At 38.6% G+C, this 16144-nt stretch overlaps 1 protein-coding gene across 1 annotated transcript in view; it reads left to right on the top strand.

Moving 5' to 3' along the window:
* Positions 1 to 16144, top strand: part of KIAA0825 — a 735478-nt gene that overhangs the window by 241745 nt on the left and 477589 nt on the right. Inside the window, exon 12 of the mRNA XM_082247736.1 lies at positions 8498 to 8611. Coding sequence (XP_082103862.1) covers positions 8498 to 8611 — 114 coding nt within the window. The remainder of the gene's footprint in view (positions 1 to 8497; positions 8612 to 16144) is intronic.

The following is a 16144-nucleotide window of genomic DNA, read 5'->3' as shown; positions in this document are numbered from 1 at the left end:
AGCTTTTTCCATTGGCGTTATTGCACGTTTGGCCACGTCGCTTTTAGCAGTGTTTTTTCTGCCACAATTCAAAATCAATGGTTCCCTATGGGAGCCTATTGATTTGAATGGAAGGCGCACCGCAAGTCAGATCAGGATGATGCGACTTGCGGTGCGACTTGCTCTGTGAGAATATTGAGGGGGAACTCCACGCCAAAATGGGGAAAAAACGGGGTGGGGGTCCCCGCTCGTTCCCTGGCATCCCCGCGTGAGTGACCGGCGGCTCCGATGTCCACCGGCCACTCGCAATCTCCTGCAGGAGAGGGAGAAAGGCAGACGGCCGATGTAAACACAGCCGTCTGTCATTCTCCCTTAGATCATGGCAGAGGCTAAGTGATCCTGCTATGTAGGATCGTATGTCTCTGTTATGATCTAACAAGCCACGTCTCTTGACAGTTAGAATCACGCCCCTAGGGACACATTTAACCCCTTGATCACCAATAAAGTTAACCCCTTCCCTGCCAGTGTAATTTTTACAGTAACAGTGCATATTTATAGCACTTATTACTGTAGTAATGTCACTGGTACCCCCAAAAGTGTCAAAAATGTCAGTCAGGGGTCCGATCTGTCCGCCACAATGTCGGAGTCCCGCAAAAAAAATCACAGATCGCCGCCATTACTAGTAAAAAAAAAAAAACTAAAAATTATGTAGTTAGTAATAACTTTTTTGCAAAGCAATCAAAATACGCTTATTGCAATTTTTTTTACCAAAAAATGTGTAGCAGAAAACAAATTGGCCTAAAATGTTAAAAAATTTTGATTTTTACATTTTTTTTGAGAATTTCATATAAAAAAAATTGAAAAATATTGTTATTTTTTCAAAATTTACGCTCTTTTTTGTTTATAGCACAAAAAGTAAAAATCGCAGAGGTGATCAAATACCACCAAAAGAAAGGTCTGTTTGTGGGAAAAAAAGGATGTCAATTTCATTTGGGTACAGCGTCGCACGACCGCGCAATTATCCATTAAAGTTACTCAGTGCTGAATCGCAAAATAGGGCCTGGTCTTTGAGCAGCCAAATCCTCTGGGGCTTAAGTGGTTAACAATAATGGGGTATCGCTAAAAAATGGAATAGGCTATGTGTACCGAACTGATATTAGGTTGCCATCATCCCACAATAGGATAAAATAAATCTATATTACAAAAAAAGAGAGAACTTTGTTTATAAATGAGTTGATGTGGCAAAAACCTTTATGGTGTATAAACCACCAGTAACTGGGGACTTGAATTCAAGAAATTTCTTTCTGATATGAATATTGTGTGAACATACACTTAATTTCCGACACGGAAAATAACCGATAAGATTGTGAAAAAAAGAAGTACATACAGGGGGGGGGGGGTTTATAATGTTAGGGGCAATTTTACTCTGCAAGGAAGGGGCACCTCTATAGATCACTTTGGCTTGCTCTGGTAGTAATGATCCCAGAACCCTATAATTTTTTAGGACATTCCGGTGTTTAGTAACAATATTCTGATTTTGTCTTTGTTGTAAGGAATAGGAAGTGAAAAAAAAACACCTAAAGTTGTCCTCATGATCAATTTTGTTGTTCTTCCAAGAAGGTCCTTCTGTCAGTATTAAGTGTGATTTGTATTTCCACATCTAACTCATGTGTGTCATATCCTTTTTCCATAAATCTGTGTTTCAACACTGAGGCCGGTTGTTTAAAATCAAAAATGGTTGAACGGTTTAGTCAAAGTCCTAAAAAATGGCTGCAAGGTACTGATTTCCGTCAATTTCTATGATAATAACTAATAGAGGGACCTCTATCTCAAGATCTAAAAAATGGATCCTCTCACCACTGGCTTCATAGAATAAAGAGATACCCCTATCATTCGTATTGAAGGCAAAAAAAATTGATCTAAGGTTTATAGATTGCTATTCCACAGGAGGAGGATGTCGTCAATGTACCTAGCCCAAAGGACCAATTCTGGTCTATTATGGGACTGTTATGGGCTTTCATTCCTCTCTCTGCCGTTGTTTGTTGTTGCACTCACACACACACATAAGTAACTTTATTTGCTCTATATAGGCTCCATAACATATGTGAGGGGTTAATATGAGGGGTCTATTCCATCGCAGGATTATGATATGACAGAAACACCCACATATTTAGATTGAGTTCATACTCCACTTTTCAACTTCCGAGGTCCCGACCCTTAGGAGGGTGATGTCCGTGCCACATTGGTGTTGGCGCGTGCGCATTGCAAAGTTTTTGGTGACGCATGGCGTGGTACATTTAACAGGACCAAGTTGTGACACGCATAAAGGCGGATTCAGAGTGAGGCTAGGAACTCACTCAATGACGCCATATTGCATACCAAGAATTAACAGTCTTAATTACATCCTCATCAGGATGGAAGGTAATAAAGTCTTGATTAGAGGTACTATATATATTTATGCACTGGCCAGAATATCTTTAGACCCCAGGTGATGTCTTAGAAGATGAAACGCATCGGGTTCCTAATCATTCAGGCCATTGCACTTCGATTTTATATGTTGGATGATGATACAAGCATTTGTGATTTGGATGTGATGTAAGTTTTCTACCTTTTTTTAATAAATTTTGAGATACAGTTATACACTATGTGGAGACTTTTTTTATCTCTGTGGTACTGCACAAGACTATTCCTTGATTGGCGGTCTTACTGTGGATTAAAGTTGCGATATTTCCAGAGTTTCCTGTATGCATCATCTCCAGCTATACCTTAAATGCGGTTGACTCAGTGCTCATGGTATCTGAGTCCACATTCTGTGGTAAGCAGTGAATTTATATTGACTGGTGGACGGTACACGGTGTGGGGATTTCAGCATGTATGGTGGCAAGACATATTTATACTGCAAAGTTTACACTGGGATCTTCTTTTCAACTTCATTCTACACTATTGATTATTGTGGACTTTTTTTATACTTATGGACTTTAGTGTTATTTATATGTACTTTTGGCACCTTGCACTTTATTATTCATTTTTTTATATTTTTTCTTTATGTATTGATATTTTTGCACTTTTTTTGTCACCATTATAGTTGCAATATTTTGTCCATTATTCATGCGAGCAGCTCTATTTAATATTTGAATTAACGCGGTGTTGCACCTATACACTAATCGATCTCTATCTTAACCTTAGTAGTAAAGCCAGGTTTAAATTACCTCTGTCTGTGGTAGGGAGGGATACTATTTCCGTGTCATTCCAGATAAACCTGCACAATGACCCTCCAAAATGTGTACAAGGAATTTTGGATGAGGCAACTTTTACTTCAAAGGTTAGGACTTTCCTTACTAGATTGTTATTCCTGACCTGTAAATGTATTACAAAAAATTGGCTTTCTCCTCTTTGAGGATTGGCATATGCAGATCAATTCTTCTTTGGTCAGAGAACAACACATTTTACAACAACCAGGTACCCCGCACAAATTTTACAAGCTGTGGGATGCTTGGCTGCAGGTTCCTGGCCTGTCTCCCTTAGCTTTAGTGTCCATGCAGATACTTCAGTGTTAATACTACAAGTGAGTTATTCAATCCTTTCAGGTGATGGTATAGGTGTGTAGCCCTGCCCCAAGGGAGTGGCTGGTTGCAAGGGTATCTTCTTAACTTCTTGCACCCTGAGCCTGCTCCAACCCATCTGACACCATTAATTCTGTCTTTGCGAATAATTGAGACCACAAGTATTGCAGTGAATAATCAATTTACTGCTTTTGACTTTTTATGCAAAACAGGAATATGCAAACAGAATCAGGGATAACACAGATGTTACTAAAGGGATAGATCTGAATTCCCAACCAAGGATTTAGGCCTTTTAGTTCAGCACTCAGGATCCAGAACACAGGCCACACATACATATACACAAGCAAATGTGTATGTATGCTAGAGGATTGTGCTCAGCAACAATAAACAATACTCTAACTAAACTGAAGTAATTAGAGAGTGACCACAGATAAGAATGACTACACTTGGTAACTTGAATGCAAAGTAAGCAATATATTAACATTGGAACAACTACCAGAGTGCACTCTGTGTACTAACGGGGGCCCCCTTTATGATGAATTGCAAGAGTCTCCTGGAAAGTGAGGCCTCACTTGTCTTCACCGGCAAGGAATTCCCAACAATCCGAGGAAAGTATTTGTAATCCAATAAAGGTAGAGATGATGAACTGTATTCCCCAAAGCAATCAGTAGTTGTAATCCACAGAGAAGCAAACGTAATAAATCCTAATGCGTCACAACAGGTTGAAAGCCTAGAACTGGATAGAGGGCTTGAGGCCTAGCTCACCCACCTTGCACTATATATATATCTGCAGTGTCCAGTGGTTTAGCTGAATGTCAGTATGGCCTTAGGAAAGTACACAGTCTAGTTGTCCTGCCCCAATTCTGCCTAGGTCTGGGATATTAAGATAGGGATACTGGATGTCTCTCACCCAATCCAGGAGCTCCGCTCTCCTCTGCGACCAGGCCCCGCTCCTCTCAGAGTTTCTGTCCGCCTGTCAGCAACCTTCCGCTCGGTCACACCACTGAGACTTCCTCTGCTCACTCAGCCCGCCGGCTTCACTGCGGCGATCCGTGGCAGCTCTTCCCCTTCTTTCCAGCACGCTGTCCCCTAGGCAAGAGAGCAAAGTAGAGTCCCGCCCCTCTTTATATAGACACCCCCAGCAAGCTCCGCACGTCCTATTGCTTCCTGGGAGAAGGGTCTCTCTGTCCCAGCAGTCTATGATCTTGCTCCTCCCGGACTACATCCCCCATAATGGCAAAGTTTGAACAACACCAGCCGTGCGACCGGCTACAGGTGTATAATTGTATGCTGACAGGAACGCTTGGCTGCCTGGTGTATATGGTTGTCGCACACTGTAAGAGGCACGCTTCAGTTGAATTGTATTTACAAATTAAACTAGGTAGGCCAGTGGTATTATTCCCTTGAAGATTTTTGTTTAGTTTGTGATAGAGCTTTTTTGCTCCCCCTTTCTCCTATGTGAACAGAGTGGAAAGAGCAGCACTACATATACTCCCTGGATATTTACTTGAACTTCTTGTTTTATATGCCTCTCGATTGTTATAGCATTCCTCTACAAATTTCTGCTTGAAATGTAGATATTGCCCATTAATACCATATTATGGGAATATAAGGCTGCTGCCATTTTATTGTGTTTTGTTTTCTCTCTTTCTTTTTTTGTTTTTGTGAAAGAAAAATATGATTAGAACTGGACACACCATCAAAGGGATTTGGCCTAATATTATTGTTTTCAAATAATCAGTTGAAACTTGTCCTAATAGGGGAAATATTAACAAACAGCCACATCTGGGTGTTTAAAAAGAAATACATTAAAAGTTAACATTTTCATTAGATGATAAATCAATAAATAATCAAATTCATGGGTTTTGCTAGTTGCAGATTTTATGCAAATTGGCGGAAGATGGCCCACTTTCAGTGTAGAATTCATGGCTAAATGTATAGGGTGATACATGGCAGTAAAGATAAAGTAGGGGGATTAAACCTTCTCCACTCCATCCAAGACTTTTAAGAAAATTTAGGTGGAATTTCACACTTTTTTGCACATTTTCCTTATGTAATGCAAATACGAACCTTTATTTGTACAAAAGAAAAATAAAACATACAAAGACAATATTTATATCATGAACTCTATGATCAGTTGTTGACTTAATAATGATGGTTTAACTAACTAAATGGGCACATATTCACATGTTGCTAATAATCAGATATGAGGTATTTTCCCTTAATATGTACAGTATTCCATTAAATGATACATTATATAAAGGAAAAAGATCAGCAAACTCAAAAAACACCTTTCTATCATTTGGATTCCATGTGATGCGAAATAAAATCCCATATGAAATCTCATTTAAGGATGGATTGTAGTAAATCAGCTATATTTGACCGTTATAATGGTAAATGTCTACTTCAAGATTCTTTTTGAGGCTAAAAAGAATCTTTGTCAGCTTGCCTCTTCGGTATAAGTTCACATTTTATTAAGTAACATGGATAGGCAATTGACAATCTAAAGCTGATGTGAGGTGATGAGTGGCAGAGAAATAAAGCCATCTGACAATGACTGTGCCTTATCTAAGCGTTATTCTCTGTATACTCTGTAAAGAACACTGGATTTCACTATGATTTCTAAAACATCTGCTCTTTTTTCCTGAAATACTTCACATCAAGGCACCTGTGCTGGTAAATGTTCAAGTGCTGTAAAAAAAAGGAAAGCCGCTGAACAGAAAAGGCCAGATATTTTATTGTGGTACAGTTGGAGAAGTTCATTAAGTCTTCACAGACTTTTCAACATGATATAGATGGTGCAAAACTTTTTGGCAGGTTGTGTTAGTTTTACTGTGTCAGATTTTTGATGTTTCTATATATAAACTAGGTGTTCTCTTTTTTAGGTATAGCTGCTCATTAACAAATATTGTCAAACAGTGACTGCAACTCAGTGCTTATGTCATGCAGACAAACTCAAAGGTTCAATTGTTGCTCAACCAAGCATTAGAATTTGGGACTATGTGCTATGTGAGTTGCTTTAACCAAAAAAATTATTGTTGGTGCCATATGTGGCAGTTGCAGTATCTCAGAAGCTGATGAAAACTGTATAGTTTACAGAAAAACACCTTGTTAATGAAAGATCAGAGGAATATGACCAGACTTTTTCTAGAAGATTCAAAGTACACAGTTGGTCAAATAACTATTCTTTACTAGGCTGATGAACAGAAGGGCATCTATGAAAGTACAAACCACTGCAAACAGAAAAATGTAAACCCTTTAAAATGGGTTTGGTGAATCTCAATTTCTGATGCAATATACAAATATCAGTATTTGAACTAAACAGTATAAATCTGTGGATCCATCCTGTCTCGTATAAGTAATGCAGACTGGTGGTGGTGTGGAAGATGTTTTATTGCCACACATAAGGTCACCTAATACCAACTGAGTAGCTTTTGAATGCCACAACATAGCTGTATTGTTGCTACCCATCTGCACCCATTTATATGTACTGAAAGTAACATTGATGTGCTATATATTGGCCACTGAATGCAGATTAATGAGAGGTTTCCTACTTATACCTTCATTTTTTTTTAAACAAGACTAATGTATCAAAACTACCACTAAAGCTTGCTGGTTGCCATATACAGGTTACTTTGATAAGGTCCTGAATATCTTCTGTGCAGAGCGGCACTGGGCACTAGTAATCAATTACAGCTACTATAGTGTGGAGGGACCTCCTGCCCAATAGTGCATATATAGTCCTAGCTTTGACATCACAACAAGGAGTACCATGGGACATTGAGCCTTCATGGAGGTAATTTACCACTGAACACCAATGGATTTTTATTATCCCACTGGCCTTAATGCCTGGGGGAGTCTTTTTTTTTTTTTTTTAACACTTTATTGAAAACTTTTGTATGCATACAGAGATTAGTGCAGTAAATGCGGAAAGACAAAGTGTGATATAAACAAGCACCAGTAACAGCAACAATAACAAATATACCATTGATGCTTATCGAAAAGAAAAATAGTACGTTATGCACTACAAGAGCAACGATTGAGTACCAATGTGAGGCTAGACCAGAGAAGTAAGTACGCCCAAAAAATCAACCCAGTGGGCCCCCCAAACCATATTGCAGATGAAAGCGGTCCATGCAGGAGTAACAAAAGCGTCCCTCGGATACACGTCCAGGGAACCGAACACCCCCAAGGGGATCACACTGTGTCCTTTATCATTCTTAAGAACACACGCGCCTGGGTGGGGGATCTTTTATTAATGTCAATGACACCAATGCTTGGAGGGGGGTCTTTATTCTCACTGGAGCCAATGCTTGTTGATATTTCTCCTATTGATACTGGGGCAAATGTTTACTGTCACTAATCACCAAAACAGGGGTATTTTTTTACTCTCACCAATGATGGGGAAACGTTTTACTTCTGCTGATGCAGGGCCATTTATTACTCTTACTGACCACTTAAGTAGGAACATTTACACTTCTACTGACTATCATTGTTGGAGCATTTTTTACCCCTAATATCAATGTAAGGGTACTTTATGTCCACTGAACTCCAGTGCCAAGAAATCTTTTTACTATTGTTGATCACAGTCCAGCCCCCAGACAGTTTGATGGAAGGTGGACCAGTCATTGCTTTGTCTTATTAAATAGGCATTTAAACCAGGCAAGTATGATACAACTATTCCAGTTACCCATTACGCTGTCATTTGTGCAGAATCCCAGGCTTTGCCATTGTATATTAGTAAGTGTTCACACCTTATGGGAAACATCATAAAAAAAATGTTCTGTTAAGAAAAAGAATAGGGTGACTTTTGAGTTTAATATAACTTAATACTATATAAAACATTTCAGGAATTGTATATTCAGATACAGAGCCAAATGCATTGGATGTTTTAATGCTTATTGATTGTGAAGTATTTATTATATATATTTCATGTAATTTTAATGTCATTGCAGGGCAGTTAAGAATAGTTTTGATGAACATCATGCTCATCCTTCAGAACCAGTACCTGAAGATTTACTCTACTGGTTAAAGAAAGTAAATCCCAGTATATTTCTCTCCTCATCACAGTAAGTAAGATTTGTCATGAGGTGAATAAGGGGGACCTTCCAAAATCTTATATAAATTCTGACTTTCAGAAAGTTGATGTTTGAATAGGAAATTCTGCATGTCCTGGTAGAGATTTCGATGCAAAAGCTGTATTGTGAGGCATCTCATAGTGTATGTTACCCAGTGCTTCCCCTGAATTCTGTACCCCTGATATAGCTTTAATTTAAAGATGATTACCTGGAAAATAACTGTTTATGAAGTTGAAACACATATTTTTTGAACTGTCTTACCCGCTGAAAGATATGCAATTATTGTTTAGCCACTTTTGTTCCTCAGGCACTCCCACTAGATAACATACTTACTCGCTTTTCTCCAACATAGTTTAGCACTACAGCTTGACCAATAAACTGCCCCCTGTCCTAATTGACCAATGATGGAGAAGCACCATGTTGAGGTCATCACTCTGCTCGGTTTTCCTGTCAGCAATTCCCTGTGTTCAGCTGAAAGCTCAGTTCTGTTGACTGAACTGAGTCAGATATTTAGTTACATTGTTAGTCTGGTTGAAAAAATACGCAAGTACATCTAGTTCAATCTGATTAAGTCCTACAAAGCAAACGATTACTGAAAGCTAATATAAGAACAGATTTCAATACCTGAGCATCATGGAACCATTACATTTCTCTACATTTTTTTAATATAAAAAGTCCAATGTTTTATTCTTGAATCACTTCTTGCATAAGACTGTCAATAATACCAGGTCAGGAGAATATGTCTTTCCTTGTACGTCCCTTTTCTGTTGTGAACCCTTTTGTGGCTCTTAAAGCAGTAATAAACCCAAAACCAAAAATGTACTGTATTGAAGCTTACCAATACTTGAATGTGGTGGCTGCATTTTTTTTCTTTAGCTTTTTTCTTCTGTTTTCCCTTGGTGATCTGGCTAGTACCAGGCCTCCTGTATTAGAGTACCCCCTACTCTGGATGAATGAGCACAGGGGGAACAGCAGCATTTTCAGTCTTGGGGGATAAGAGTGTTAGCTGTACTAGCAGATTTCAATACACACAAATTGAAGCCAAACTCCAGCTCACACTTTATTAGCAGTTGCAGAAAACAGTTTTTTTCTTTTAAGATACATGACTAAGTAAAAGCTGATCAGTCATTGTCAGCACCCCTGCAAGTGTGAAATGGTTTGTCTCACTCTTGTAAACTGATGCATCCATAAGAGAGTGTGTTCTTTTGAAAAACAACACACTTACTGGCCAGATCAGCAAATGAAAATAGAAAAGAAAGAAAGCCTTAAAAGGAAAAGTAATGCTGCCATCACATCAAAGAATCAGTATGCTGCAATATTATAAATATTTCCCTTTGGGCTTAATACTGCTTTAAATCTAGGCAGGTAAACCAGACCAAATTATGAAAAATGTATACATTTAGGTTACCTTCAGTAAAAACTTATTTTCAAAATGACCATCTGGAGATGAAGTTAACTGAGGCTTTATGCAAATTTTGACCTTTTTCTAGTAAATTACTAGTTTGACCCCTCCCAGGCCTCCTTATTGGGTATTGAAGCAGGCGGCCTATTATATACAGTATAAAGACCAATAGAGGGGGTTAGGCAGTGAAGGTGGTGGGGACAAGCCTAACCTTTGTAGGAAAAGTCAAGATTAGCATACAGTATAATTTCAGCTTCTACTTTTTGCTTAGACATGAGGTATTCATTGAAGGTAACCTCCACTAATGCAATTTTCATTACAAGCTGATTGTGATATGCCTAGGTTTGTGATTTATTTTACATTTCAGCTTCTCACATTCAAATACATACTGTAGATATGATTGACTTATAATTAAGTGGTAAGTTCTGTACAAGCTTTTAGACTTGTATGTATTGTTTAAAAAATATGAAAGGTCTAGTTCATGAGATTTTTCTTTTTGCATTTATGAGGCCGGTCTTGCTCACACAGAGCTAGTTATAAAAATGAGCTAGCATATGCCTCTCCATATGTGCAGCATAGATCCACTCCATACAACTATCGGTGGTAGCTCAGTGGCCAAGGTTTTTCCTACAGCCTGTAATCTCTCCCCTTAGATCAAATCACTTTGCTGTGAGTATTTCAGCCTGCATCTAAATTAAGAGCCAGAAATTTGTATATATTACAATTTGATTATTCTCCCATCTGTTCGTGGGGAAAAAAATGTATTTGTACCATAATTTCCTATAAATTGCATTTTATTATTTTTTTTTTTTTTTTTAAACAGATGCATTTGGAAAAAGCTTTATTTTTCTTTGCTAAGTGTTGTAGAGCATGTAAACTCATTTACAGCTACAAAATTTTCTTTCTTGCTTTTTCAGTACCATTTTTAAATTAAAATCTGCAATTTTTCCCACAAGGCAAAAAACTAGATTTATATTTCTGAAAAAAAGTCATTTTTTACAAATCTATAGAGATAATTTCTTAGGTTTATTATCTGTTTTTAAGCAAGATTTTTTTTTGTTTGTTACTTTTTCTTGTGAATATGAAAACATTAAAGCCTTTTGCATTAATGAGTGAGGACTTGTAGGATGGGTTTCAGCTACCATTAGTAATAAGGGATATGGCATTTACCATGTACAGTAAGGTACCTTGGGCAGCAAGTTCAGAGATAGCAACATCAAAGCACAATGTTGATAGTTTTGATTAGCTTTGTTAGTTTTAGTTTTGCTGTGTTTGGACACCTCTGCACACTTTTTGATAAATCTAGCAGCAGAATTATAGAGCAGAGAAGTGCAAAGATTCCTTACCATAGTCGCTCAACTCTCTGTTGCTCCAGTATTATTCAGCCATTTTTAAGGTTTGTGGTTTCCTCTTGACTAGCAGACTTCAAATAACTCCTCTTTGTATATATAATGCACAAAAAGCTGCCTCATAGCACATTCTGGGATAATTTGGATTATAATCAAATATCATAGTAAAACAGCATTGAAATCTGTTCAAAAAGAAATCATCATTCATGTGTACCTAGAGGAGCATTAAATGCACTATACACCCCTGCTCAGGGGTTAAGTTCAGAGTTGCCAACCCTAAGTAAATGTACGGACAGTTTGTATAAATCAGTGATTTTTTTACAACAGTCCGTACATATCAGGGGCTAATAAGTTGTCACACTGTGTCAATTTTTTAAGTGTAAACTAGGCAAATTACGTGTTATGGGTATTGTCAGTGACTCCATATTTTGTTTATATTGTTTAAATATTGATTGTCTTAGTTTTCAATTTTTGTTATTCTTTATGTTGTCATTAAAAAATGTGCCCCCTCTGTAAATTTTCCATATTTTGTCAGTAAAAAATGCCGCTGGAGGTTGACAACCCTGGTTGAGTTGCATAAAAAGCATCTGTTAATAAATGCAGAGATTTGTCAGAGAATACACACAAGGTAGTTTTCCATTTAATAAAAACATGATGTATGAAAAACAAAGTTCTCCTGGACCAAGAAAAGTCAATCACGAACCCTTAATTATCTTTCGCCATCACTGAAGCACATGCTAAAATAGTTCACTGACAAGCCAAGTTAGAAGGTACACTTTGTCTTGGATCTTAATGCATGCTTGATGCTCAAGTAACTCTGTTGCACTAATAAGTGTACAGTACTTTTGGATATTACTATACTCCAAGCGCAATTAATCCCAATGTGCTAAAAAGCAGAGTTCCCAGTAATACAGACACACAGGCTGTTATCACATTGGATGCTCGATAGAATGTCCTGCCTAAAGCATTGAGCTCCATTTAATTATGGGACAACAAAGGGATAACAACAGGAAGTGATGGCTATACAACATCAGCCAATCAGTTCCAAATGTACAGTCACATGACATAAGTTACTCACATGTAATTAGCCAATGACACACCTGTATACATTCAAATATACAATAGAGAGGGGAAGTACGTTCATGCATTCCTGCCAATACTACTGGCGTGAATCCCACTCAGCAAGCTCAGAGAACAATGCCCAATAGGAATATACTATTGTTCTCCTAGACGTGAGGCTATCTGCAGGGAAAGACCCTTGTTGTTTCCACTATGGTGATCAGGCACAGTAGACATGATCGTGTATCCCTTCATAAAGGCAGATAGATTTTAAAATGACAGAGACTTCAAAGAGCAAACATATCCCCGCCGAGCGAACAAATCAGCACATTATACAAGGGCCGCCCGCTGGTGGTCAAATCTTTGCTGCTTGATCTTTGAACTCTGTACCGCAATACACATACATCTCTTCCGGAGAAAAGACCCCCGCATAGCGCATGGAGTGTTCGTCGGCAGAGACGTCTATATAGAGTGAACGTGTCTACACATCTGAGGGAAGGTTTTCACTGCCAGAAGTCTTTCCTCAATGCCGGTTCGCCCGTACACGCTCTAATGAGCGTATTTCAAGCAAACCGACAACAGGAGCCATAATGACAAGCTAAATAAAACACATCCTGAAAAATGTCCACACTAGTCCTAATAAAATTTCCACAATAACTTTGAATATAAAAAATCATCTTTTTGACCAGTAGATTTGGTTAGCTTTGCAGATACACTGCAATATTGTAGCTGCATACTAATATTTGGCAGTTTGAAGAAAGTAGGGTAGTGCCTACATGTCTTATCAGATTGTAATGCATTGGCAGGCATAACACACTTTTGAAATTTTTACTCCCCTTCCCTTTATCCTGAGTTTCAGTAATAATTGTAAAGCGTTAATGAATTCTTAGGTGGCTGCTCACTCTTTACCGTTTGCTAATAGCTCAGGAGAAGGCAGGTTTGCTGTCCTTTCTGGCTGCTGCAATTAGCTATGCTTTGTTCCTGAATCATATAGTTATTTACATAAAATGCACCAGCTCACGCATTGCATAGTGGCTTATTTGTACATTGCACATCTCCATATACAGTCAGGTCCATAAATATTGGGACATCGACACAATTCTAATCTTTTTGGCTCTATACACCACCACAATAGATTTGAAATGAAACAAACAAGATGTGCTTTAACTGCAGACTTTGAGGGTATTTACATCCAAATCTGGTGAACAGTGTAGGAATTACAACAGTTTGTATATGTGCCTCCCGCTTTTTAAGGGACCAAAAGTAATGGGACAGATTAACAATCATAAATCAAACTTTCACTTTTTAATACTTGGTTGCAAATCCTTTGCAGTCAAAACAGCCTGAGGTCTGGAATGCATAGACATCACCAGACGCTGGGTTTCATCCCTGGTGATGCTCTGCCAGGCCTCTACTGCAACTGTCTTCAGTTCCTGCTTGTTCTTGGGGCATTTTCCCTTCAGTTTTTTCTTCAGCAAGTGAAATGCATGCTCAATTGGATTCAGCTCAGGTGATTGACTTGGCCATTGCATAACATTCCACTTCTTTCCCTTAAAAAACTCTTTGGTTGCTTTCCCAGTATGCTTCGGGTCATTGTCCATCTGCACTTTGAAGCGCTGTCCAATGAGTTCTGAAGCATTTGGCTGAATATGAGCAGATAATATTGCCCTAAACACTTCAGAATTCATCCTGCTGCTTTTGTCATCAGTCACATCATCAATAAATACATGAGAACCAGTTCCATTGGCAGCCATACATGCCCGCGCCATGACACTACCACCACCATGCTTCACAGATGAGGTGGTATGCATTGGATCATGAGCAGTTCCTTTCCTTCTCCATATCTCTTCTCTTCCCATCACTCTGGTACAAGTTGATCTTGGTCTCATCTGTCCATAGGATGTTTTTCCAGAACTGTGAAGGCTTTTTTAGATGTTGTTTGTGAAACTCTAATCTCACCTTCCTGTTTTTGAGGCTCACCAATGGTTTACATCTTGTGGTGAACCCTCTATATTTACTCTGGTGAAGTCTTCTCTTGATTGTTGACTTTGACACACATACACCTACCTCCTAGAGAGTTTTCTTGATCTGGCCAACTGTTGTGAAGGGTGTTTTCTTCACCAGGGAAAGATTTCTTCGATCATCCACCACAGTTGTTTTCCGTGGTCTTTTGGGTCTTTTGGTGTTGCTGAGCTCACCGGTGCGTTCTTTCTTTTTAAGGATGTTCCAAACAGTTGATTTGGCCACACCTAATGTTTTTGCTATCTCTCTGATGGGTTTGTTTTTTTTTTTTTTTTAGCCTAATGATGGCTTGCTTCACTGATAGTGACAGCTCTTTGGATCTCATATTGAGAGTTGACAGCAACAGATTCCAAACGCAAATCGCACACTTGAAATTACCTCTAGACCTTTTATCTGCTCCTTGTAAATGGGATCATTAGGAAATAACACACACCTGGCCATGGAACAGCTGAGCAGCCAATTGTCCCATTACTTTTGGTCCCTTAAAAAGTGGGAGACACGTATACAAACTTTTAATTCCTACACTGTTCACCTGATTTGGATGTAAATACCCTCAAATTAAAGCTGAAAGTCTGCATTTAAAGCACATCTTGTTTGTTTCATTTTAAATCCATTGGGGTGTATAGAGCCAAAAAGATTAGAATTGTGTTGATGTCCCAATATTTATGGACCTGATTGTACAATGTCCAGTTGATCATAGACAATTACTGAATTAAGAATATTATAAATTGGTAAAGGGCTGACAAAACAGCCATTTTATTGAATCACTAGGCATTGCTTTGTCTACCACAGCTCTCAGACCAGTTTCAGCTTTGCCTTTGCTTTAGAACTCCTAAAGGGTTGGACTTTGTGTGGCCGTAATCACCTCCCATAACCTTGAATGTTTTGATCCTTGAGGTGTACATCCAAGAGTCTTTTAAAAGTAGCCATACTCCCCGCAGTAACTAACATTTGTGGTAGAGAATTCCACAGTCTAGTAGCCCTTACTGTAAAAACCCAACTGCATAGCCTGCGGTTAAAACGCTTCTCCTCTAATCGCTTTGTATGGTCTCGTGTCCTCATACATTCCTTGCGACTGATTCGTTTTATTTCTATGTTGATATCACCGTTGAGGTATTTATAAATTGCTATCATGTCCCCTCTCAGGCGTCTCCTCTCCAGGGAGAATAAATCAAGCCCTTGTATGTGCTCTTCATAATCAAGATCCTCCAATCCCCTAATAAGTTTAGTTGCTAAGTTTAGTTGCCCTTCTCTGGACTCTTTCCAGCCCTAACACATCCCTTCTGAGGACCTGCGAATAAAACTGGACAGAATATTCCAGATCTGGTCGGACCAGTGTTTTATAAAGTGGTAGGATTATAGTTTTATCTCTGGAAAACATACCCTTCTTTATGCATGCTAATATTCTGCCGACTTTGGCAGCTGCAGCTTGACATTGCATGCTATTGCGAAGTCTATCTTCTACTAAGACCCCCAGATATTTTGCCATTTTGATTCCCCCAGAGGTTCCCCCCCTAAAGTGTATTGTGCTTTTATGTTTTTTGTCCCCAAATGCAATACCTTACACTTCTCCACATTAAACCTCATTTGTCATGTGAAGCAAAAAATAGGGGGGGCAAGTGGGACTTTAGATGAGTACGGCTAGACACCGGGGCTGGACACTGTTTATAAATAGAGATAAATAAACAAAAA

This window comes from Pelophylax lessonae, assembly GCF_965119305.1.
Source record: "Pelophylax lessonae genome assembly, chromosome: 1".
In the NCBI taxonomy this organism is placed as follows: domain Eukaryota; kingdom Metazoa; phylum Chordata; class Amphibia; order Anura; family Ranidae; genus Pelophylax; species Pelophylax lessonae.
The sequence above is the reverse complement of the archived record's forward strand: the minus strand, read 5'-3'. Positions and strand labels throughout refer to the sequence as shown.